We start from the raw sequence: 24374 nt of genomic DNA on the forward strand, positions 1-24374 counted from the left end.
GTAACTTACGTTAGTGCGACTACAACGCGTTTCGACGTGCGTACGAGTACTGTATCGTAAACCATGGAAATAGTCTTGCGTATTTATGCTCTGGAAACATGGCTCAACGGCACCACCTGTCGGTTTTTATTGAGAGTGGACTTTTTGGGACGTGAATACAGTGAGTTAGTTTGTGATGAAATACAATCCAATACAACAAGATGATTTGAAAAATGTTCTCGTGAGAAGAGCAAAAATGACTGGAATGGCTAACAATCCTTCGAGTAGAAAAGGGTCAAAGAAGAACAATGTGATGAAAAAAATGAATGAAAAAGACAATCGCAAATGACATCAAAGTAACTTTGAAAACCGCTCCAACCTCGTGGCTACCAATACGTACTTGTTGTACAGGACACAAGTGGTGGTTTTCTGAACGTGCTGTTTTGGACCAAGCGAAATGAGAACATGTTCAACACGGGTCGTATATTCTTTAGGTCATTTAGGCCAAAATTTAGACGATGTCATGAAAGTTCCATTGGTCACAATCAGATCTCGTGTAGTCCCGCCCCGGTGGAATGTCGACTCAAAAATCCATCATGCCTTCTTCTCCTCTCATCTTCTTCTCCTGTGATTCCGACCAAGCTTTGTTGATGGTTCGCTTCATTTCGTCGTCTCCGTCTGTGTAGATTTTCTTCAACATGCTCATCAGGCCCTCGCTGGGGTCGGCGTTGTCGTCCACCTTGGGCTTCCTGTCAACGGGAAGAAAGGTTAGTTGTGTTCCAAATCATCCCAATGGCTCTTGTGTTAAATTAGGGAACAATTTACTCTTTCTCCTTGGATTGCTTTTCCACTGTGGTGAGGCATTCCCACTTCTTGGTGGCCTTCTTCTTGCACATGATCACAACCATGTCTGTTTTTATCTGCGGGTGGCAGAACGGGGCTTTTCAAGACATTGCTTTTTATTGTCAAACCAAAGACTAGCCAAGCCAGGAAAACGGATCACCTTGGTGCTGCTGTTCTCCTCGTCGATTGGATCCAATAGATGGAGAAGGCTCATCTGGTGATTCTTTCCGTCAAGCTCCTTCACCAGCACAGAAAATGACCTGCAGCAGTTACAGCATACAAGCGGTCAGTCGGTAAAGAAACGATACAGCCCCGATCGGGGGCGCGACAAATTCGGGCGACAACAAAATTCTCCACATACCTTTCTGTAAAATGGACTTCCACTTTCTCAGATGGAATCATGTGCACATTTTTCAAGGTGAGGTAAATTTTCACAAACTTCTCCGACTGGTCCCACGCTGTATGGGATTGCAACATACGTCACACACACGCTTGCAGCCGCCAATGGAAGGGAAACCCTGGCGAGCGCTGCACCAATGTGCATAGCATCATCCATTCCTTGAACACCTTCCCATGCGCTGCGCCGCGCCGCGCCGTTACCGTAATTGCTGATCTTGACGGTGTACACCGCCTTGGAAGATGACGCCGACGCCGGGTCGCTCTGTCTGCGGGCTTGTTGCTCTTGCTGTTGACGCTTGGTGGCGAGCTCTTTCTCAACCTTCTTCTGCTCTTGCTTGAGCAGCTCCTGCACCCTCTTCCTCTCCGCCTTCTCGGCGAGAGAACCCAGCTCCGCCGAGTCTGCCTCCAACTGCTTGATCTGTGTTCACATTGTCAGTGGGAAGTGAAAACTTCCAAATTGTTGAGGCTGATCAAACAACCAAGAGCTATTGAATCGTTTTCACAATCGATGAATTCGCGACCTTAATGATAGACAATTGATCAAGACAATTGATCAATGCGTTCCGATGATCGTTTCGATTGCGTCTTGGTACATGTGCGACCGAGTCAAATCCCAATGCGGTTGGTTGATCGAAAACGAAATACATCGCTTGATCGCACTTTGAATTCGCGTTGTGGCCATGAGGCGCTTGATCGAATGTTCTGGCAAACGACCTCGCTAGCAAACACGAGCTGTTTGAGGTGACTCGATGGACGCTTGAGGGAAACCAAAGGGCCACAGCGGGAATATTTACACAAACTCGCCGCACTGAAGGAGATTCAAATGGAAAGCAAGGAAGTGAAGCGTCACTGTCACCCAAAAGGAAAGGGCTGAGTCAACAAAAGGCCTTGAATCTAGTTGAGAACATGTTTTGTACCTGCTGTGTTAGATCCATGTAGCGTTCGGGTGGATGGTGTATTCTTTTCGATTTGCTTCCAGAGGCGACGCGACGCGACGCTACGCTACGCTACGCTACGCTACGCTACGCGAAACGACGCAAGCCACTACGTAGCAGGTCCGCTAGTCATGTGAGTGCGTGCGTTCATTGCGGAGCGCCACGCTGACTTCCTTTCTCCAAGCTGCGGCGCGGCCCAACGAGATGGTGAGGACGCTACTGCCACCCATCGGATACACGTGCTATTACAAGTGGCTAACCGGCCGGAAACCGCTCAATCGTGTTCAAGTTCAACGTTAAGATGGCATCTGCACATGATTTCAACGTTTATTCCAATAAGCCATTCACAAAATAGGGATAAGATTTCTTAACAATGTCCCATTTTCCATTCAAAGCTAAACTATGCAGTCAGGAAGTGTCTCGTGAGTTGCTACCAGATGTGCACACGTTTCAGAATCAAACACTTGTTGTCATCATCCATTCCTTGAACACCTTCCCATGCGTTCACCGGCGTCGTCCTCCAGGGTCACCACCTCGCCCTCAGGACGCCGGACAATTGGTTGTGGTCGGCCATGTGACGGAAGACAATCCGGCTGAGTCGCCACCTGCGCTTCACTCCTCGTGGCCTGGAGGTCATGACGCATCTGTTGCGGATCCTCACGGGACACGAGTCTCGCGGTAATGCTGCAATTTCTTTATCTGCCAACTCCTAGAATAGGTTTCGAGAACATTTGAAGTAGTGTGAACTTTCAACAAAATGTGTGCTTGACTTCATGAAACTGTTACTATCGACAAGGAGGAGTGTCCACGTCCAACAGCCATCAATCCTACATAGCAAGCAGTGTATCAATGTAGGAAGGTTATGTTGCATTGGCCACCTGGAGTTCTTTTGGTAAGATGGTGTTCTTTCTCAGCGAGTTGATCCGCAGCCGCTCATCAGCGTAGTCAAAGGCCATCTTTCTTCTCTTGACATCCCTCAGCATCCTCCAGTCAACATAGTAAGCCCTTGCTTGCTCCACAGCCCCCCAACATACCCTCAGTGCCTGCACACAGTATTCACAAACTGCTAGAAACACGCCATAGCAGAGTATCACGTCAGTTCAGACGACAAAGATGGAACATTGAAGTACAATACCTGCTTGGGAGCGCACATACTATTGTAAAGGACATCGACGCCGAGTCGTGCCAATACGGCAGCCGCCATGTTGGATGAATGTGGCTTCCCTTACATTCCCTTCCCTTCCCCTGAAACTGGATCGAGACCATTACAGATGAATGTCGCCCCCTATCGACCAGGCGGGCGAGTCTCATATTTTAGTTTGAAAACACACAGACCAGAGCGCCTAGGTGATTTTTTAAATGAAGTAAAATAACAAAAACAAGAACAAATGTGCATCAGAATAATAATAATTCCTAATCACATCATTTATAGTTCATTTATAGTTGATCAAACAACTAATTTGATAGATACATTGAGAACTGTGAACTGTATATTTATATTTTAAATGGATTTACTGATAGTACAGTAAATTAATGTACAACAAGCCATCTTGGATCAGATTGAAGGATTTTATAGTACCTACTTGAGCCGCTGACAAAACTTCATGTCAGGTCCATAGGGTGGCAGTATGCATCTACCAAAATAAACGCTGGCGTGGCTCTCCAAAAACATCTCGGGCAAACTTACGAGCCGAAAAGTGTCATTGTGCTTGGTGAGAGTGATGGCGTGCGGCGACCCGTGAAAATGCAATTGAGTGCTCGCTCTATGGTGGAGGGAGGGAGGATATGCTTCAATTGACCAGTGGTGCCACTTATTTGCAGTCTGCTCGTCAATTGACTCGATGTAATTCATCAATTCAATTCATCAATTCAGTACAGAAGTCAAGGTGCCATCGTATATCTACAATATCATTGAAAAATCCAAAACCGTTTAACAGTATCAAATGTACAGCGCCACTAATGGTTCCATTTCCCTGTGTAAATCACTAATGACTTTGAAAGAATGCAATCCCATTCGTTACCAATGTGCATATAAATCCATTTAGAGCAGTTTTCAACTTTAAAAAAAAGCTGATTACGGAAAACAAATCATCATTTGATTGATTGATTTTTTTGAACAAGCTATGTTGTCTCTATGGTGTTTCTTAGCAACGTCACGCAAACGAGTTGACCTCGTTGGGTTCACCGGGACAACTTTTATGGGCACAATTGTAACAAAAAAGTGCAGCCTTTTCCAAATGGTGGCTTTCTCATGACGTGCAACATGACCTGTGGATGAACCTGTGTATCTAATAGAATGCTAGCCCAGATGCACAGATGTATTTTTCAAAGTCCAACATTTTCTTGAGCCAAGCCACTTATTTTGCTTTGGAAAAAATCTTTCGGTGTACCACTAAACAAAAATGTCTTAACATTTATACATACTGAAGTATAAAATGGAAGATTTTGTCTCAATTGACTCACAAATGCACTTGCTTGCTTTTCTTCAACACAAAGCTATTATTATGGACGATTTAGTCTTCAGTGAACCAAGCGTAATGTGGGAGAAATCTGGAGGAGAATAACATCTATTCAAAAGAGAATGTATTCCTTTTTTTTTTTTGAATATGCTAATGTCATTTAGAGTAGCTGCAACATAAACAAGCATTTGATAAATGCTGTATTTAAAAAAAATGCTTTGTTAAGAAAATACGTCAGAATGGCATTTCAAGAAAAGGAAAACATGGTTAACAATACTTTTTGTGTAAGTCACCAAGATAAACAGACCAGAAAAGCCACAAAATATGGTGAATGAAACCAACGTCAAGTGCAGAGATCATTTCATTTTGCTAGGAGATGCTTCTCTCTCTCAAGAAAAAAAAAAAAAAAAAATCAGTTAGAAAAGAAGAAAGAACCCCTTGAACAAATGATTGAGTTCTAATTCTATGGAGCCTTTGTGAGAATGTACTCCAGCTCCCGCTGAGAGGAAAATGTAGACGGGGGACGTTTTCCCGTACTTCTGTCACCAGGTAAAATAAATAGCATTTCCCACCGCAAGATCTTGTCGGCCCAACATTTGGAGCCGCACTGTTCGAGCCTTCAACTGGCTCATTGTTGGACACTTTGGACGACTGTCACGGCACGTTGCAGCATTTTCAAATCAAGATCTGAGTGCTTAGAAGGGAAACATTGTGCATTTTCCCCCCCTATTTTCGGAAACAGCGAGTCTGTTTCAGCTTCTCCTGCACTGAATTTAAAGAGAAAGTGAGACGACGCTTCCATCGGCCAGCAAGCGAATGGGCGGTGTTCACTCCCACAACGGAGCGAACGCCCATTTCTGCCTGCACGTATTTACCGATGCTCAAAAATGTGTTAAAAACAGTCTGATGGGACTTTTGATTTCCACTTGAGTCTGGTTGCTTAATATTGGAGATTGGTGCTTTGCAGCGTTTTGATACGATGTATTTGTTGGGCATGATATCATTTCATACGCGTGCTCGTTTTCAATATCGGAAAAATGCCAAATAGTGTCGGTAGCGACAGATATATCGCCGACTTGGTCTGTCTGCGTGTTTCTCCTCCGCTCGCGGCAGACTTGTGGGTCCAGTCAAGTGGATTTCTCTCAAGCTTTGCCAAAGGCAACATTTGTAGAAAAGCAAAAAGTCCACTTCTCAGATTCACAGGACGCAATGCGCTAGCTACAATTTCTGTGAATGACATACTGTTTCATTCAAGCATGTGCAAAGTGCAATGATATATTTTCCCCTTGAAAAATAATAGCGCAAGCACAGCTAATAATAGTAAAAATCATAAGAATGAAAGATATTGCGTGAAGGGAAGAAGTCACATCTGTGATGGTACTTTGCAAAAGGGACCACCCACGCTTTACAATCTTCAGACTTTATGAAGAAAACTTTTGATGAACCAAAAGAATGTGAAATTGGAATTCCAGGTGTAGTTTCAAAATGCTGAAGCTCAATCTTTGCGTCATATTGAGCATTCGTTTTGCGTCGGGCCTACTGTATTGAATCTTTATATTATTATTATTACTACACGCTAAGGGGCACACATACAACTACACACACATTGTAATGTGTTTGCAGACGCCAAACGCTATGGGTATTGATTTGATGCTGATGACAGATTCTGTGTGTGTGTGTGTGTGTCATGGAAAGATGGCTGAGCACACAGAGGGAACAATTCAGCGAAGCCCCCCCCCCCCGTGTGACCTTGTCCTGTTTGTACTTGCGTAAATTGTCTTTATCTTGTCTCCATCCTCCGATGTGACGAGTCACACAAATTTGGAAGATTGAGAAAGTAAAACATCTCCAAGGCATTTGGCAAATGTAAACACGTGAAATCCTTTCGTGCGCTCGCCCTAAATCTAATCACGTCGTTTCCGTGTAAACATGCTGAAAACTTTGAGTGCGTACAAAGGACGGAAAAGAGTTGATATTGTAATTTGTTTGCGGAATAACCTGGCAGACGTGAAGCTTTCAAAGGTCTATTTTCATGTGGTGACGCGATTTGGATTGCTCTGTCACTTCTCATTTTGCTTGGTAGTGAATAAACTGCTTCCAGATACACAAGGAAACCTGCAATCAGTGGCACTGCGCTGCCCTGCGGCTACTTCATTTCAAGTTAGCTGCACGTATCGTCTCATTGCTTTGCCTTTCAATTGCGTGGTATATGCCTTCCATAGGAAAATGCTTTGTCTTCCGTTTTTTCCTTGTATTTTCACGTGGCGCAACCTGTCCCAATACTTTTGTCCAGATCCCAACTTGTACCAAGACACCTGGCTGTGTTTTATTTCGACGTAAACAGTGACGTTAAATCAGACCGTGACGCTTTTGGCACCACGGCTGATTTGTCCCGTTCATTACGCCGCGCCATCCCAAATTCATTTGGTAAACAACAGCTGGGTCTTCTGGCCTATACGTCGCTCATCATGCCATGAAGGTAAAGCTCCAATCTATTGCTACGGTTCCTGAAGAAGACTTCTATTGTTGACCTTGACCCGGCATGAATGTGACCTAAAACACAATATGGCCTTGTTTTCCCTCAAAGGCGTTTCAAACGTCACCCGCTGCCTAACAGGGAACAAAGATATTTCCGTCAAAGTATAAGTTCATGGATGGGATACTTTCTCATTGCCCGTGAAGCTGCTTGTGTGAATACAAAGTCCTTCGCATTCTTCTTGGCTTCCAAGAAGGAGGAGGAATAAGAGGAAATGGCAACCATTTAGAATTTCAAGTCAACAAAAAATATCTTTTGTGAGATGAGAGCTGTCTGTCTGTTCCTATTTTATCAACACTAATACGTATATGGGAAAAATAATTCCAACCCTACGTATGCTATAACCCTCCCACCCCTAAAATCATTCATACGCAGGGTGCAAAACTCCATCGAGGGAAAGTAAATGAGCTACGTCCAGTGTTATTTTTATCTTTGGAAGGAAGTCTAGGTAAATTGTTGATCATTACGGAGCATCCGCCTGCACTTAGAAAGCTCGTAAGCCTCTCAGTGGCATTTTCTTGGCTTTCGTTGTCAGCCTTCAAACGTGCTCATATTTGTTTGGATGAATCTCGGGCTTTTCCGAGCATGCTCTGACTCCCTCCCGTTGTGTCGGCAAACAATTCCTCCGTGCGCTGCGACCTGTCACCATTGAGGCCCATGACACTTACGTACGCAACCAGCCGAGTGTACAGTTAAAAAAAAATAAAATAAAATTGTCTTATGGAGATATGACATTTTATTGGCTGGCCTACAATTAGTCGGGTTGATATTGTTCTTCCTGTCAGCGTAAAGTATTGGCAACCTCGCCAACCTTGGGAGGTCCACCAGTGACAGACAGTTCAGCAGGCACAATCTGTTTTGTGCTTATTTGAAATAGAACCCGTCCATCTCCTAAATGAAGCCTGGCCTTTGCTTTTCCTCCTTGAAATGAGCCTTTATCCAGTCATCTTTTCTGCTGAACACATGACTTTTAGCCCCTTCCTTTGCCACCATAACCAAAACCTTACACAAGACTAATATTATTGAAGGTACAGAAAGTATTGCGCTGATGGAAAAGTCAGATGGTCGGGGAGTGTCAAAGAAAAACAAAAGAAAAACATTCAAAGCTGCTGAAAAGTGCTCTCCTCCTTCACTTCCTCCTCTTTTTGCTCTTTTCTGCCTCTTGGAATCCCACAAGGAGAGGAGACACTCCCAAATTACTGCCCATTGGCCCGGAGGCAATTGAGAAGAGTGTTTAACAGCCAAAGTGAGAGAGAAAAAAATCGCCAGTGGAGAGGACGTCTTTACTTCATCGGCAGGTGCCACAAGAAGAAGTGCGACAATCGAGGGTGAGGAATTTCTTTTATGATCATCTTGCATTTATTCATACAATTGCATGCTATTATTGCATGGTTTTGCAATCCTGGAAATAATTGATGCTTTGACACCATGACTCGTCATCTTAAAACATAAAGGTGAGTGAGCGAGTGAGTGTTGAGCAGCTATTGTGCCTTTACTATATCCACATCATTCCAAAAAAAAAAAAAGTACTTATTTCAGGCAAAATCCTTTTGAACAGCAAAAAAGAAGAATTACATTGACTCGCCCTTCAATATGAGATAAGATATAACATTTCCATTGTCAGAGAGGTGTTCTATTCATCATTTTCTGATTAAATTGTGAATCATAATTATTAGAACACCTTTTAGAAGACTTCAAAGATGATGATCACATTTAAGACCTGACTGGCTGAATCTTAGCAACACAATCAATAAAGCAATGTCATATTTTTAACAAGCAATATGAAACAAGTATGATTTTTTTCCCAATGAAAACAAACCAATCCTATGATTTTTAAAAACTTGAATGATGATGGTTAAAATTGTAATGATGCGAAAACAAATCTACTAGATAGACATTAGATCCTCCCATACAGCGTTTCCATGAAGTATATAAAAGACAAAAAAATCTGCATTTCTGATGTTGCCCCCACTGGGGCACCTGTAAAAGACAACAATCATCCAGTTCAAAGCCCCGTTGGGTGAGATCATCCTTTATTGGCCGTCAACGTTGATTTCCCTCAAGATGCTAACACCTTTAAGTGTAGCTATTCATATTAAAGAGGAAGCCCATTGGATTGGCTTGCTGCTGATCCCGGAGATTTACATTTAATGCTACTGTGCATTGCTCGGGGGACCTCTGCAAGCCCTGCAAATGAATTCCAGATGCAGGCCCTCAGCCATGAACGGCTCTCTAGAGCTGGAGAGACAGAGAGTCCCACATCCCTGAGTGAGTGAGTGAGTGAGTGAGTGAGTGAGTGAGTGAGTGAGTGAGTGAGTGAGTGAGTGGGTCGCCCTCTAAAAAAAAAAAAGCCTTCAGGTTGCATAATGCAGCGGCTTTCATGGCTGCGGCTCATGAGCTTAGTTTTTCACCTGGCGGGCGGCCCCACACTCAAAAAGCACCCTTTCTCATTTTGGTTTTCCTGCTCTTCATATCATTCAATTTCCACTTTGTACAGCACCTCTCAAACATTGAAAAGTTTGAAGTCAGTCGCACGAGTTGAAATCAACGATTATCCAACGATGGGGTGCGCTTGGAGTCGTTTTTCCAAAAGCTGTCTACAATTTGTTCTTCATTGTATTTTCTGACAATCTGGACAGGTCAGTCTTGGTACTACGCCAAGTTCGAGATCTCGTTCTAAATCATCTCAAGGACGTACGGCACACGCTAGAAGGGCGGTGGCTCATCCTAATATGTTTGGAAAATGGTTTAAGGCACGGAAAATGGCCAGTGAATTGTACCAAAGGCATTGGGCCTTTTTTTGTTCGGAAGCTTCATAGCTCTCCTCTGTGTATTTCAAGTAGGATGTGTTGTCTGCCTGTGTTTGCCTTGCTGTCAGGTCAATGTTTGTGCCTTCACAGCTCCCAAACAAACACAGCAGCATCTGTCACCACCGCTTGCGAAGAAAAGTCTCTCCAAGTAGCCTGGGCTCACTCTTGGCCTCACTACGGCACTTGTGATTTTATTGGGAAATGATTCCTTCTGTTTCTTTCACTGCAATATTTGACCTAACCGTAACATGAAAGGAAAGCAGATTTTGTTGAACAGTCTGCGGACGTCTGTGCCCTTCCTTCCAAATAGCACCTTGAAAATCATGTTGATGTTACGCAACTGGCTGGTTGCCACGGTGAACACCTCATTATGTGGTCGGTCTGGGGTAGACACCTCTCAGGTTGTATTGAACTTTGCCACGCACTAAAATCATCAGTCGGCGTTTATTTCAAGACATGATGTTACAATACAGATGAGTTAGTTCCCTTTGCGTTAAGCATATACATTCATTGGCTGGATTTGTATTTTTTGGGACCGGCTTCATCGAGTTTTGCCTTCAGAAGCATTCTCTTAGAAAGTTCAACAACAAATCTACGTTTTCACTAGTTCCTTTTGGGTAATTGACAAAGTGTCCTGCTAGCAAAAAATAGATGTGCAGGTTGTGCAACACTGGTTGTACTGCTGTCCGGAAATAATCATCATGCTCAAAATTCGGGCCACTCTACTTGGTGACCTAGTGGTCAATAGACATTTTCATTCCAATTGCCGAACAAACCAGAGCAGCCGTCGGCTCTGCTTAAAATGTCCCAAAGGAAGAATGAAAGCGTGTTTGTTAAAGCACCAGAACGCTCTTGCATCTCTCAACCTTAGTATTTAGTATTTATCTTAGGCAGATTTTCCAATCACAATTCTTTTTTTCACGAATCGATGGGTATGGTGTACTCTACTTTGCTTGTCATTGGGCTGGCTCGGCTCCTTTGGCGTTTCTCTTCATTCAAGAAACAGCCGGCCACTTAAGCCGCCACACGTGTAGTGATGTCACCACTCGCACAGCGGCCACTGGCCGACCTCAAAGCTTTGACCAATAGCAATTACTCCGGTGGCTGAAAGTCGACGACGTGACGTGAGCTTGAACGGCTCCGGCCATGTTTTTCCACCAAGTGGTAGTGGTTTGGAACAGACAACCTTGATCAGGCTGCCGTTTCCACTGAGCAGATGGCGTGACAGTCAATGGAACAATGAAGGATGTACACTGCATATGGAGGATTTTTTTGGACTCTACTTCACATTTTCCAAATTGAGTATGATATAGTCTTACATTGTTTCCTGAGAAACTCGAAAGACAACAAACCATAGTGACAGGAATTTCGAAGGAGAAGAAGCTAGTCGACTGTGTTCACACCCACTACGGCGCAGTGAAAAACATCACTCTTGTACCATAAATTCATTCATGCTCATTGTCCATTTTGATCAAATACACAAATGTGCTTGCTTACTAAACTGCTCAAGTCACTACTATTCAATGAGGTCTATTGAAAAAAAGATCCCTTCACAGCACTCGGGGGTCACGTTTTCTCCCTGCTGAGACTCGCTGATAATCTGATCATGCTTTCATTCTAGCGTCGAGGGGCAAATCAGCACATTTACACACCACTTGATGACATTTCAGTACACGGAGCCAAAGCTCACAATGGGCCCAGTGGGCTGATTTTTTTGGGGGGGGGGATTTACTTGGAAAACTTTCTTCACGGTCTGTTTTTGCACTTTCTGCTCAATACGGTCACAGAAAGAGATCTGTAAATATCCTTAGTTCAGCGAAAGCAGGGTTAGGGAAAGTTGGGGTTTTATTGTCATCATTTTTAGATGAATATGATATGAATAAAAAATAAAATGGATTGATTTATTTTCCCCTCAATGAATCTATCATTTTATGTATTCATTTATTTCACCAGTGGAAACATTACAGCGGAACTCAATCGAATATAAGAAAGCCTTTGGCCATTCTGCAAGGTTTAGAATCGCTATTGCGAACAAGCCTCATTTCAAAGTGATATATAGACCTGAGATAAAAGAAACCTTGTCAAAGATGAGGTGACTTTGTAATTTGGGGGAAACCGCAGCAGGCATTTGGCTTGGTTGACATGACATCAGTTTGGCTATACGCAATGACATCATTGAACCTCGTCCTGTACAACAGAAGGAGCAGGTCAAAACGTTTGACTGGGCAAAATTAATAGCGCCGCCGGTTTGGTTACGAGGCTTTTCCTTCCAGAAAGACCTCACACAACCACACAGCGGGTTGAGTTTCATTCAAAGGACTAAACAGCACGGCGGCTCAATATACCCGAGGGATAATCGTCAAGAGCATTTTTGTTCTCTGTGAACGAGTGCCAGGGATATTTAATGGTGACCCCTTTTCAAGCTGGCAAGTGTGCCATGCTTCCAGTCAGCAAACATCTGCAGTTTTCCTACCTAACACACAAAGCTCATGGCAAAGATGTAAAAGGATCATGTCAGATGGAGCTTTATCGCAATTCTTGTTCGAATGTTTCTGTTTGCATTTTGCAGAGGTTCTCACACGCTTGATGGCAAATTGCCGATTCGGTCCTTTAACGATACAGCTGACTAGTCCTACAAAAGTTCCCTCATGGCTTTAGATTGAGCAATAGATTCTTTTGCCTCGGAATGAACGAATGCGCTTACGGTCCAGGAGATGACTTCTCGATCCCCAAGGAAATTCTGGATTCCTTTCTAATTGTCTCTCATTTCCTCCTTTAGCCATGACCACTAAAAGCCAACGGAGGGCCCTGCTGGCCCTCCTGTGCGCCGTCTGGCACTTGGGCTTTGCTACCAAAGTGGATTCCTCAGCCCCGGAGCAAGCCGTCACATTCAGCCACGTCTATAATCTTGACGTTCCGGGGGTCTCCGCTTGCAAACTGGAGGCGAGCCAGGATGAGAAAGGTGCTAAGAAACAACATATAGATGGCTACATAATGACTCAAGTGTACTATATTGGGCAAGTGTTATTGGGCCATATGTCGTAGGTCTGCAGAGCGCAAGCAATGGAGAGAACGACATCGTCTTCAGGCACAACATCAGGTTGCAGTCGCCCACCTGTGACTGCGGGGAGTCCGAGAGCTTTAAATCGCTCCTGTACAGAGTGAATGGCTTGGAAGAGGAAGTCAACTACCTCAAGAGCCAGTGTGCTCAGGGATGCTGCGGCAATGGAGCAGGTAGGACCCAGTAGATAGATATATATTTATATGAGCTTGAAATGGACGAGGACTTTCTATTGGTTGTCCAGGTGTAGACACAAGCTGCAGCGGGCATGGTACCTACCAGCAGGACACATGCAGCTGCTTCTGTTACCCAGGCTGGGAAGGGCCGGACTGCTCCGTGTCCTCCTGCCCGGACGAGTGCAACGACAACGGCCGTTGCGTGGATCGCCAGTGTATCTGCCATCAGGGCTACACGGGAGAAGACTGTAGCCAGCTCATGTGCCCCGACAACTGCAAGGACAAGGGCCACTGCGTGGATGGAAAATGCGTGTGCTTCCCACACTTCACCGGCGACGACTGCAGCGTCCACAAGTGTCCCCACGACTGCAACCGCAACGGCCTTTGTTTCGACGGCCAGTGCGTCTGCGACCAGGGGTTTTACGGGGAGGACTGTTCATTAGGTAAGCTAGTTTGTTTTCTCTTATGCCAAGGAAAAATATCTCGATAGCAGCATATATAACGATGACTGGAGGAGAAGGACTTGGCAAATCTTTAACCTGACGCTGCATTGCTCTTTCAGACTGAAAATACAATGATAATATTGTGTTTTGCTATTTGGAGCTATGCTTGGAACGGTTCAATTTGCTTCCAGACTTTTTGTGCTTACCCAACCAGAAAAGACCCACCACCTTTGGTTTTCAGTTGCTGTTGATAGCGTAACCATGAGAACCGCGCCCTAACCCTCGGACACGGCGGCGGTGTGGCCGTAGCTAAAATAGTCCTTGTCTGTATGTTGAGGGACAATCACACCTTTAAATTATTTCGGCGTCCTGATATTTAACGTCTCTGGAGTTTTACCACCCACCGTGCCGTGCACCGGTGACCCATACGCTACGGGTTCAGTGAAAATATCAGTGCACGTGCGAAATAAAATGGGCCACACATATTCAGAATTCATAGACATGCCACAATTTGAATAGCATCCACATATGATTGTTTCACACATTGTTAGGAAACTGCTCAAATTCCTCGTCCCCAGAGTTGAGCGTTCCTGTCTACTCATGTCAACTAGACAGCACAGAAATTTTCCTCTTCTCAGGTTTCTGCATGCAAAGCTTTATTGATTTGAATCTACAGATTCATCGACTATTAATCCACCGCAGAGGTTGTCTCATCTGCGGAGAGCTTAGCGCCATCCTCAGCGTCTCGGCCGCTGCACGGTGCATACCTTCCGATTCACCCTCTTGACATGGGTTCTTCCATCATCACCAAAGAGCTTTACATTCTGGGTAGCATGACAAATGCCTTGAAAATAACATTGCGCTGTCGCTAATACGAACACGATTTGAAGTACGTGTCAGCGCATCGTCAAGTGAAACCTCCTTCAGCATTCTCCTTGAAAATCCTATCTCATATGGTGAATTACAACGTTAAAATACCGGACATCCATATTTCTGTATTGTTCAGTGCTCAGTCCTCAAGGTCTGAGGGTGGTCCAGACCACTGACGTGTCCGTCCTGGTCCAGTGGTTGCCGGTTCCTGGGGCTGACTATTATGTTCTAACCTATCATCCCCGAGGTCAGGGGAGTTCCTTGAAGCAGGTACATTTTTCACTCTATTTGAAAATGAGAGCAGATGTTTCTTTGAAACAAATGTTATTGCAACAATTTGCCTCCTAGGTCCGTGTTCCCAGCACGGAAAACTCCTATCTCATCACAGGCCTGACTTCTGGGCTTAGCTATTTTGTTGAAGTCCACGCTGTTATCAGAGGCATCCAAAGTGGAGCGGAGGAAATTGAAGCCACCACTGGTGAGGCTGCCACCTACCCTGAAACCCCTTCGGAGGAGCTCCTTGATCTGAGCTGATCTGATCTTTAGCATACCACAAACAGTGTTTCCTTTATCTCGCTCCTAATTAAAGCTCAAACGTCAGAAAGTGTTTCATTAAGGTTTGGTTTGTCATTTGTAATTGCTAGGAAATGGCTGCACGGATGTGTTTCATGTCAATTGGACTTCTTCACTGATGTGGTAGGAAGACTGAGGTGTATAGAAGGAGATTGTGCCACAGAATTAGCGCCAGCCAGCCAGCCAGCCAGCCAGGCAGACAGAGCAGATCGGAACAATCGCATGGTGTTCCATGTAACGCATCTGGCTTTTGACTGTTAGCCAGCTGCGGGCAGATGTTTGGCTGCTTGCACACTTTGCACGACAACAGATGTGGCCCCTCATGGTAGATATCAGGGGCCGCTTGTAAATTGAGTCCAACAGTTCCCCAAAAGTCACATTTCAGTGCTTAACTTGGCTGGAAATTCTCATACTGAGTACCCCAAACACAAAATGCACATTTTGTTGCCTTCCAGGTGTCTCAACAGTCAACGACATCCGAGTTCTTGACCGGACAGACGTCTCAATCCAGGTGGATTGGCGCAACCCCCAAACTGAGGTGGATCACTTTCGCCTCACGCATACTGACCCATCGGGTCAGGAGGCGGAGCTGAATGTACCCAGAAGCCAAGAGGCGAGAACCAAACACACCATCGTGGGTGAGCAGCCGCAGATTTTATATTGACAAATTTGAGGTGAACGTTTACTGAGCAGAATTGAAATCGGATCTTTTTTTTTTTTCTTCCCCTTCAGGTTTGTTTCCAGGAACAGAATACTTGATTGCAGTGCAGGCCATCAAAGGACCGGCGGAGGGCAACTCTTCTTCCATCGTGGCTTCTACAGGTCAGTCTCAATCTGTAATCCACTTGATGAACCTCTCCTGAGAATACTCGCTTTTAATCGGGCCGCTATCGACCGTCGCCCGCTCGAATACTTATAAAAGCTAACAAGCCAGAAAGGAATAGCAAAACCAGAATCTCGTTGACACACGATACGAGCCGGAACACGATAACGGAACGATTAAGGAATACGGTCCCGCCAATGAGAGCTGCAATTATGGGTTAATGGCGTAGAGGGCTGGAATTTAAGTGCGGGAAAGGTGATATGATTGGTGTAACGACCGCTAGATGCTCGCTGATGCTTGAGGCCAGCTGAGGTAGTATGCGATTCCTCTCCAAAGCACTCGATTGAATATATTGAATCATTCCAACTGTTTATTTTAACGTCGGATCGCACAAACGCGGCGGCGCGGTCGACGTCTCTGTCTCGGAAATCCAGGGCCAGACAATTGAATGGATTTTGAATTTCACCTCTCTTTTTCTGAAGCTTCCTGTCGTTATCTTTTCTTCTTTTCATGTGAGATGATGAAAACGTCTCAGACAGACATATTTATCCGACCCTACTGCCACTGTATCAAAATATGTCAAAAGTCGGCAAATGAGCAAAATTGAGACAAATTGTCGGAGCCAAATTGTGAATGTGTGTCCCCAATGAAAGATCTTGTCAGGCTTGCCAATTTTGAGCAAAAGAGTCTAATCTAAGCCACTTGGCCAAGTGGCTAACGTGCTAGAAAATAAAACGGAGCTTACCGCTGCAGCTGCTACTTATTTACATTGAATGAATTCACCGGCAAGGCCCGTCTAACCAGAAGCAGCTGGACCCGGTAAAAACATGTTGAGTCTTGGTATTACGGGGGACACCTTATATGGTCCAGCGGGACGTCCGTCTGGCTTATCAGTCCGAGGTTGTCTTACGTCGTCCTCTGCGGGAAAAAAAAGGCAAAATGTGCAAGGGAGGAGACAAGAATAACACGCAAGAACGGCTGCGGAATTATTCTTTTGTCCCCGCTCTGGTCAGACATCATGTGCATTTGGTTTTGCTTTAGGTGGAATACAAATGTGGCTTTGTTCTATTTGGGGAAATAATATTGCTACTTAAAGGCTTTTTTTGCAGCACAACTCGCTTTTTCCCCAAAAACATTGCGGGCAAAAAAATCTGACAGTTCGTACTGTTCTGTGCTGGCGAAGCTCGGATTTCTTTCCCGCAAAATATTTTCTTACTAGACCCCTAAAATTCTTCCGAAAATGCTGTTAGAGATTCATTATGTGTGGAAACGCGGAAAAGAAAAATCGGAAAATACCGTGAAGCCGATTATCGGGCCTGACACCTGAGGCGGTCCTAGCATATTTCAAGTCGGTGCTGTTCTGCTGATTTATATTTCTAGGTAAACCAAACCTCACCGCTTGAGAAGCAAAACAAATGTTTCAGACAGTACAAAAATGAGTTTAAACATAGCTTGAGATTGTCCGGTGTGAGCGGCAAAGCAGTTAGTGGCCGAGAACAGAAAGAAGTTGAACAGATGGACGGCATTTTTCTTTCTTCTCCTGCACGTATCATCGATCGATCGATCAGTCTTCATGCAAGCAAGCGCACGGTGACACCAGACGAGCCTTGAAGTGCACCACAAAGGAAGGAATCCTCCATCCCTAATGATGATTGCTTTTACGTTTGCCCTGGTCTCTGCTGGGTGCCTCCCTTTTTACCCTCCTCCGTCATCCATCTTCTCTCAACACACACTGACGCCTGTCATCACGTCTCCTGCGATAGCACATATGTTCCATACATCGGCCCCCTGTGCTATTATTATGTGCAAAGCCGTACGACGCTCGAGTTTGCTTTTCCACAAATGTCTCCGAGAGTGACTCAGATAGTGTTCTTGTTCAACATAAAGCAGGATTTTTTTCCCCCTATAATTTAAGTGGAAACCCTTCCTCTAACCCGCCCGCCGGTGGATGAAAGATTGTTCCTCTGATATGGGACTGCTTATCTCCATTTTTGGTCAAACAAATAAACAATTCCAAGCAATCGACGTGCTGGGAACTGGTTCTCCAAAATAACTCCCATCCTGAGTTGATTGATGTTATAGAGGTGGTCTTTTTGACGCAGCCCTCTATGACGTCAGCGGTCGGGGTTTGCGACCGCAGGTTCCTGGCAAGACGCCCACAAACGCTCATCACGCTAGTCGCTGGCAGCTTTGTAAAAGCCAGATGCATACTGTGACATATGGACTTGACATTGATGATGACGTCATCTCCTAGGATTCTCCATTCATGATGCGAGATGCTTTCCGATTGACGTCCACCCAGCTTGTCTTCTTAGCATCGTCAAAACTTGCCAATGATTTCTTTGGAAGCCACAACGGGCTATCTTGCTTCTTTGTCGGACGAGTTCCTACTTACTACTGTTTCTACGATACATGAAAGGAAAGCGATCGAAAGGTCCACTTGTCAAAATGTAATTGATAGCCCCTGCCATAGATCCAAGTGGCCATTGATTTATGGCTCTCCTGATAAAACCATAAAGGACCGTACTGTATATGATGTTTTTATTACCTCCCGTGGTCAAAAAGTCAAAGTGTAGAAAGATGAATGATACCTCATCGAAGAATGTTCTCATTTTGATGACCACAAAAGATCAAAGTATATCACACCTTTTAACAATCAAATGAACATCTACTGCTTTTGTTCGTTGACATTTGTGTTCTTTGAATGGGAGTTCATAAATGAATTGGGGGGCAACTAATCAATCATTTCCTCAATGAATCGGAGGCCATAAATCAATCACCTTGAGACTGAGATCGTTTCTCTCAAAAGGCAATTCAAGTTTGAAGTCCCATTCTTCCAATCTCTACCTTCTCAGACATCGACGCCCCGACAAACCTGATCACCACCCAGGTAGCAGAAGACACCGCCACGGTTTCTTGGGACCCGGTCCAGGCCCAAATCCAAGGCTATATGTTGACGTACACCTCGGACGCGGGCTCCAGCGGCGAGATCCCCGTTGGGCGCGACATGACTTCATACAGATTGGTTGGCCTAAAGCCCGGTGTGGTCTACACCATTGAAATCTGGGCCTTCAGGGGTGATAAGGTCAGCAGGAAGACTTTCACCATGGCGGAGACAGGTAAACTTGAAATGAGCTCGAGAGTAAGGACTCACTCATCCCGTCTGACATTTTGAGGGCTTTCAACCTTTTCTTTACGAACCTGAACCACAGAGATGGACGCTCCCACTAACCTCGTGGCCCAGGAAGAAACCGAGAGCAGCTTCAAAGTGTCATGGGAGAGCGTCCGAGCAGAAATTGACGGCTACAGGCTAACGTACCGTTCTTCTGACGGCTTGAGCGAGGAAATCCCAATTGGGCCTGACAGAAGTTCTCACACGATAAAGGGTTTGAGGCCTGGGGTTACCTATACAGTCCACATCTGGGCTGTCAAGGCAAACCAAGCCAGCAGAAAGATCTCAACACAAGCAGAAACAGGTCTTCAATATGACTTCTCTACTCTGGACAAAAGCTTCATTGTGGGTCAACCTTGTCTTCTAACTTTTTCCTCTAGAATCCGATGCTCCCGCTAACCTCTTAGCCCACGATGAGACCGAGAGCAGCTTCACGGTGTCGTGGGACGGTGTCCGGGCAGAAATCGACGGCTACGTCCTCACCTACCACTCCTCGGAGGGCTCCGGCGACGAGATCTCTCTGGGGCCGGACATCAATTCCTACGTCCTGACGGGCTTGAGGCCCGGCGTGGTGTACACAGTCTACATCTGGGCCATCAAAGGAAGCAGAGCCAGCCGAAAGATCTCCACACAAGCAGAGACAGGTTGGATTCGGACCTTTCTTGAGACGATACCACTTGCGTCGGTGGCATTAACTGCATTTTCTACCATCTTCCCACAGAGCTGGACGATCCCGCTAACCCTATAGCTCGAGACCAAACCGAGAGCAGCTTCAGGGTGTCCTGGGATGGCGTCCAGGCAGAAATCGACGGCTACGTCCTCAGCCACAGTTCCTCGGAGGGCGCTGGCGGGGAAATCCGCGTCGGTCCCGAAAGTCCTTCTCACAGTCTGACCGGTTTGAGGCCGGGTGTCGTCTACACGGTCTACATCTGGGCTGTCAAAGGAGGCAGAAGCAGCAGGAAGATCTCAGTGCAAGCGGAGACAGGTTCCACATGACTCCATCTATCGGTTGTTTCAGTATTTCAAAGCAAATCCCCTATCGCCTCTTCCAAATCCACTGCATATTTTCAGGATAGCTGAGAACCACATTCCACATGTACTTCCTTCGCCATGAAACACTCAATACTAGCATTTTATGAGTGAAATCCTCAGGAAGTAGCACAATCCTTTAGTTTGGCAGGGCAAGCTTCCCAGACTTTAGGTACTGTACGTTGTGTATGGGGCGGCAGCAGCAGCAGCAGCAGCCGCAGCAGCAGCAGCCGCAGCAGCAGCAGCAGCAGCAGCAGCAGCAGCAGCAGCAGCAGCAGCAGCAGCAGCAGCAGCAGCAGCAGCAGAGGCACATGAACAAACATTTCTTTGTGCCTGAAGTGAAAAGTTCATTCTAGCGGTAGGCCGTATTTTGTTATGGCCTCCGTCAATCTGCCAACCGTCGGTGGTCACGCAATCAAAAAAAACGAATTTATCTGTGAGTGGGTGGCAAATTATGTCAATTACTTGTGTCGCAAAGCAAAAGCGCTCTAATTGATGCGAGTTTGCTGCAAACTCACCTCCCACCCAAAGTCACCTCCAGCTGACAAGCCAACATTCGGATGGCTGTATAACGTTCAGTCCCCATACAATAATTACTCTACCCCGTGTGCATGTGTCAAAGTAATCAGCTCAATGTTGATTTTCAAACAAGACAGGCTAATTACTGGTTTATCTCCACAAAGTAAATGAAAACCATGCATGCATAAACATAATTGTCAGCTTCGGTCCTGAGCGTCAAGTCGACGAAGCCAGAAAACAAAAAATACCCTCGACTAAACCAGTGGGACCATGGATGGTCTTTTGCAATTTCAAGCTTTACAGCAGCCCAAATCCAAACGAATGACTTGTTATGGGCACTCACTTGTCGTGTGTTGTCATCCAACTGACAGACATTGACGCTCCTAAGGACTTGCAGGCTTTGAGTGTCACCACGGAGTCGGCTCAGTTGACCTGGGCTGCGCCTTTAGCTGACATCGAGGGTTACATCCTAACCTACAGGGACGAGGATGGCAACATGGAGGTGAGGTCGGACATTAAAAAAAAATAAGCAATATTTCAACTGCTGAGGCAGCATCACGTCTGTCTGTCTGTCTGTCTGTCTGTCTGTCTGTCTGTCTGTCTGTCTGCCTGTCTGTCTGTCTGTCTGCCTGTCTGTCTGTCTATCTGTCTATCTGTCTATCTATCTATCTATCTATCTATCTATCTATCTATCTATCTATCTATCTATCTATCTATCTATCTATCTATCTATCTATCTATCTATCTATCTATCTATCTATCTATCTATCTATCTATCTATCTATCTATCTATCTATCTATCTATCTATCTATCTATCTATCTATCTATCTATCTATCTATCTATCTATCTATCTATCTATCTATCTATCTATCTATCTATCTATCTATCTATCTATCTATCTATCTATCTATCTATCTATCTATTCTTTACTGGGAATGCCTCGTGTGCATTTCTTTCCATTCAAGATGTGTGCAAGGCTGCTCTCTTGTGGTCATAAAGTGCATAATCTTGTTACATTTGGGCTTGTGAATCACATGTCGACCTCCTTTTGGCCTTCGGATAATAATTGTTTTGTTCACAACCTACCCCAACTCCCAAGTAAGTGTTTGATAACATGATGTGGCCAACTCGGCCAAAATGTCAACATGCAAACATGTCACGTGGCTAGATTTCATGTACGTATTTTGAGGTCTACAAAGGCTGGAAGGGATGAATCTGTTCCTGGTCACGCCCGTTCCTAATTTGTTGTGTCTGTCAGACTGTCGAGAAGCAGCTTGGAGCCAGAGAGACCAGCTTTGTCATGTCTAGCCTCCAGATGGCGAAGAGATACATAGTTAGCATCATGGCTTATCGAGGAAACCAGAGGAGCAAAGCGGTGGAAATGGTCTTCAAAACAGGTCTGCATCATGCAAGTTTGGCTTAGGTTGAAGGTTTTTGACCCATGTTGATCCATTCCGTAGTTGGCCTCCTCTACCCCTTCCCCGTGGACTGCCTCCAGATCATGAAAAATGGCATCCAAAAGAGCGGAGTCTACACCGTATACATCAATAATGACAACTCCAAACCAATAGAAGCCTACTGTGACATGGATACCGACGGAGGCGGCTGGCTGGTATTCACTAACCTACTGACCAAGACATCCAGAACGAGTCGTTATATGTTTCTTCATACAGTATGTGTTCTTCCAGGTCCTGCAGCGTCGCACCACCGGCAAACTCGACTTCATGAAACGCTGGAGGCCGTACGTGGCCGGTTTCGGCAACGCGACGGATGAATTTTGGATCGGTGAGAACTCCAACATCTTGCCGAGTCCGGCGGGCACACTGAGCTATCTCGCGTCGTTCTCTCGCTTTCAGGGCTGGACAAGATATACCAGATGACCAACACGCCCATCCGGTACGAGGCCAGGTTCGAGTTGGGCCTGGGGCCCGAGAGGGCCTACGCCGTCTACGATAACTTCGAGATCGCCAGTGCCAGGCAAAAGTTTGCGCTCACCGTCGGCAACTACAGAGGGACAGCAGGTGCGCTTTTTTTATTGTCCTAAAAGAAAAACACCGCGGCGTCCGTGTCGATAGTCATCCAGCGAGCCGGCAGAAGGTGAGCTCGGGAAGTATTTACTTGCGCCGGATCAATGGCGTCTGTCTTTGTGGCTCCCTAGGTGACGCCATGACCTACCACCAAGGTCGGCCGTGGACGACCATCGATTCGGATAACGACATCGCCCTGGGCAACTGCGCCCTTACGCACCGCGGGGCCTGGTGGTACAAAAACTGTCACCTGGCTAACCTCAACGGCAAATGGGGAGACAACAGGCACAGTCTGGTGAGGGATTAGGCTCATTCACTTTGGCATCCACACAAGAAGCAGTCAAGTCTTCACGACAATAACGATTCTTATTGTCTCAGTTTGGGGGGGGGGGGGGGGGGGGGACTACAATTGACCATATTTGGACATTTGACACTTCTAGGGGGTCAATTGGGAGCCGTGGAAAGGCCACCTGGTGTCCTTGGACTTCACCGAGATGAAGATCCGGCCGGCGGGAGCCTTCTCCAGCAGGAAGAGACGATCGTTGTTGGCCAGAGAGAAGAGCCGACAGAATGCCGTCCACCACCAGAAGTAGAAGAGACGCAGATCATAGTCAGCCTTGACTTCTTGAGAATTTGCTCGACTTGGTTAGAAAACGTTTTGTTTTGGTCCAAAATACATCCGAGTGGTCTGCTTGTTCAAAAAGTTATTTTGCTTGATTTGGTTTCAAGGTTCTTCTCAAGTGTGGTTGTTGAGTAACAAGCAAGTACTTGTGATGATTGCCAACTTTTATTGAGCCAAGGCACAAATTTGACATCAGAAAAATGTCCCAACAATGAAATGAGTATATCCAGAAATAATGCTGCTCTCATCCCAGTTGAGTTGAAGACATATTTTGTTGTACGTGTCAGTTGTAACTTCTGCCATCTCAGTTTCATTCTTTTAGATGTGGAGAAACGGTAGGTCAGACAAACGGAAAAAAACGCAATCAATTTCTGCAGCCCACTCGAAAGTTGTCGTGGATCACACAACAAAATGAAAAAAATATCAACCCGATTTTCCACCGACGATTGATTGGATCTGCTTTTATCTTGTGTTTTTCATTTGTTTTCTTAGGAAGCGGTACAATATTTCCCCCAATGTTAATGAGTGTTGTCATATTAAAGTGAATCAAATCCAAAAATACAAAAACATTCCTCAAACTTGTGTTTTTTTGTGAAGATGAGCTTGCGCAGGCTTGACATCACGGTAGCGAGCCGAAGAATGAGCTTTAACCCTTGGACGTGACTTCGAAGTGACTGTACCCTTACTAGGCTTGGGCTTTCAAACCAAACCAAGAAAGAGAGCGCCACAGCAAGAATAGACTCCGTCAAGTGATGACTAATGTTTCCTCACAACAAAGTTGAGTAACTTACAGGAACTGCACGTGGGCAGTTCTTTCAAAATAGTTTCCCCAAAATTGAAAATAGCGCAGGCGCTGGCTGGTTATTTTATGACAAGGTCACGATTCCATTTCAAGCCCTCCGAAACTTCGGCAATCCAGACATTGAGCGCTGCAAACAGGAACGTCCTTTCGTAGTTGACCTGGGGTCGGTGACCCTCGCTCAGAGTCTTCAGGGATTTGGGATTGTGGCTGGGAACGCACTCCATCATGCAAGATCCACACATAAATGAAAGATACGTATCAACAAGATGATACTTATAATATTCTTTGTACAAT

At 45.4% G+C, this 24374-nt stretch overlaps 3 protein-coding genes across 3 annotated transcripts; 1 reads left to right on the forward strand and 2 right to left on the reverse strand.

Annotated features, from left to right (window-relative positions):
• Window positions 1-103: 103 nt before the first annotated feature.
• cacybp (calcyclin binding protein) lies at window positions 104-2302 on the reverse strand. The gene is made up of 6 exons (XM_085930659.1): window positions 2139-2302; window positions 1423-1639; window positions 1184-1280; window positions 983-1082; window positions 805-899; window positions 104-728 (listed from the first exon to the last, which is right to left on the reverse strand). The coding sequence occupies exons 1-6, from the start codon at window positions 2154-2156 to the stop codon at window positions 563-565; spliced, it is 693 nt and encodes a 230-aa protein (XP_085786785.1). The 5' UTR covers window positions 2157-2302; the 3' UTR covers window positions 104-562.
• Window positions 2303-2465: 163 nt separating this feature from the next.
• mrps14 (mitochondrial ribosomal protein S14) lies at window positions 2466-3443 on the reverse strand. The gene is made up of 3 exons (XM_085930660.1): window positions 3292-3443; window positions 3035-3199; window positions 2466-2865 (listed from the first exon to the last, which is right to left on the reverse strand). Exons 1-3 carry the CDS (start codon window positions 3358-3360, stop codon window positions 2683-2685), a joined length of 417 nt encoding a protein of 138 aa, XP_085786786.1. The 5' UTR covers window positions 3361-3443; the 3' UTR covers window positions 2466-2682.
• A 4891-nt stretch (window positions 3444-8334) lies between these two features.
• On the forward strand, window positions 8335-23845 carry tnn (tenascin N). The gene is made up of 19 exons (XM_085929972.1): window positions 8335-8479; window positions 12741-12923; window positions 13007-13195; window positions 13267-13641; window positions 14648-14781; window positions 14860-14989; window positions 15540-15722; window positions 15817-15906; window positions 18763-19026; window positions 19120-19383; window positions 19460-19723; window positions 19801-20064; window positions 20999-21129; window positions 21888-22026; window positions 22090-22241; window positions 22318-22414; window positions 22486-22650; window positions 22788-22951; window positions 23097-23845. Exons 2-19 carry the CDS (start codon window positions 12743-12745, stop codon window positions 23247-23249), a joined length of 3339 nt encoding a protein of 1112 aa, XP_085786098.1. The 5' UTR covers window positions 8335-8479; window positions 12741-12742; the 3' UTR covers window positions 23250-23845.
• The last annotated feature ends 529 nt before the right edge of the window (window positions 23846-24374 follow it).

This window comes from Syngnathus leptorhynchus, chromosome 14, assembly GCF_054491065.1.
Source record: "Syngnathus leptorhynchus isolate UIUO chromosome 14, UIUO_Slep, whole genome shotgun sequence".
Lineage (NCBI taxonomy): Eukaryota > Metazoa > Chordata > Actinopteri > Syngnathiformes > Syngnathidae > Syngnathus > Syngnathus leptorhynchus.

Excerpts from the sequence above, each read along its gene's own strand:
- mrps14 (XM_085930660.1), bottom strand. The coding sequence starts at position 3,360 with ATGGCGGCTGCCGTATTGGCACGACTCGGCGTCGATGTCCTTTACAAT. Across the intron at positions 3,200-3,291 it reads GTATGTGCGCTCCCAAGCAG|GCACTGAGGGTATGTTGGGG; the intron begins GTATTGTACTTC and ends TACTGTGTGCAG. Across the intron at positions 2,866-3,034 it reads TCTTACCAAAAGAACTCCAG|GAGTTGGCAGATAAAGAAAT; the intron begins GTGGCCAATGCA and ends AACCTATTCTAG.
- cacybp (XM_085930659.1), bottom strand. Across the intron at positions 900-982 it reads AGGAGAACAGCAGCACCAAG|ATAAAAACAGACATGGTTGT; the intron begins GTGATCCGTTTT and ends TGCCACCCGCAG. Across the intron at positions 729-804 it reads AAGCAATCCAAGGAGAAAGA|GAAGCCCAAGGTGGACGACA; the intron begins GTAAATTGTTCC and ends TCCCGTTGACAG.
- tnn (XM_085929972.1), top strand. The coding sequence starts at position 12,743 with ATGACCACTAAAAGCCAACGGAGGGCCCTGCTGGCCCTCCTGTGCGCC. Across the intron at positions 13,196-13,266 it reads ATGCTGCGGCAATGGAGCAG|GTGTAGACACAAGCTGCAGC; the intron begins GTAGGACCCAGT and ends TTGGTTGTCCAG. Across the intron at positions 13,642-14,647 it reads CGGGGAGGACTGTTCATTAG|TGCTCAGTCCTCAAGGTCTG; the intron begins GTAAGCTAGTTT and ends TGTATTGTTCAG.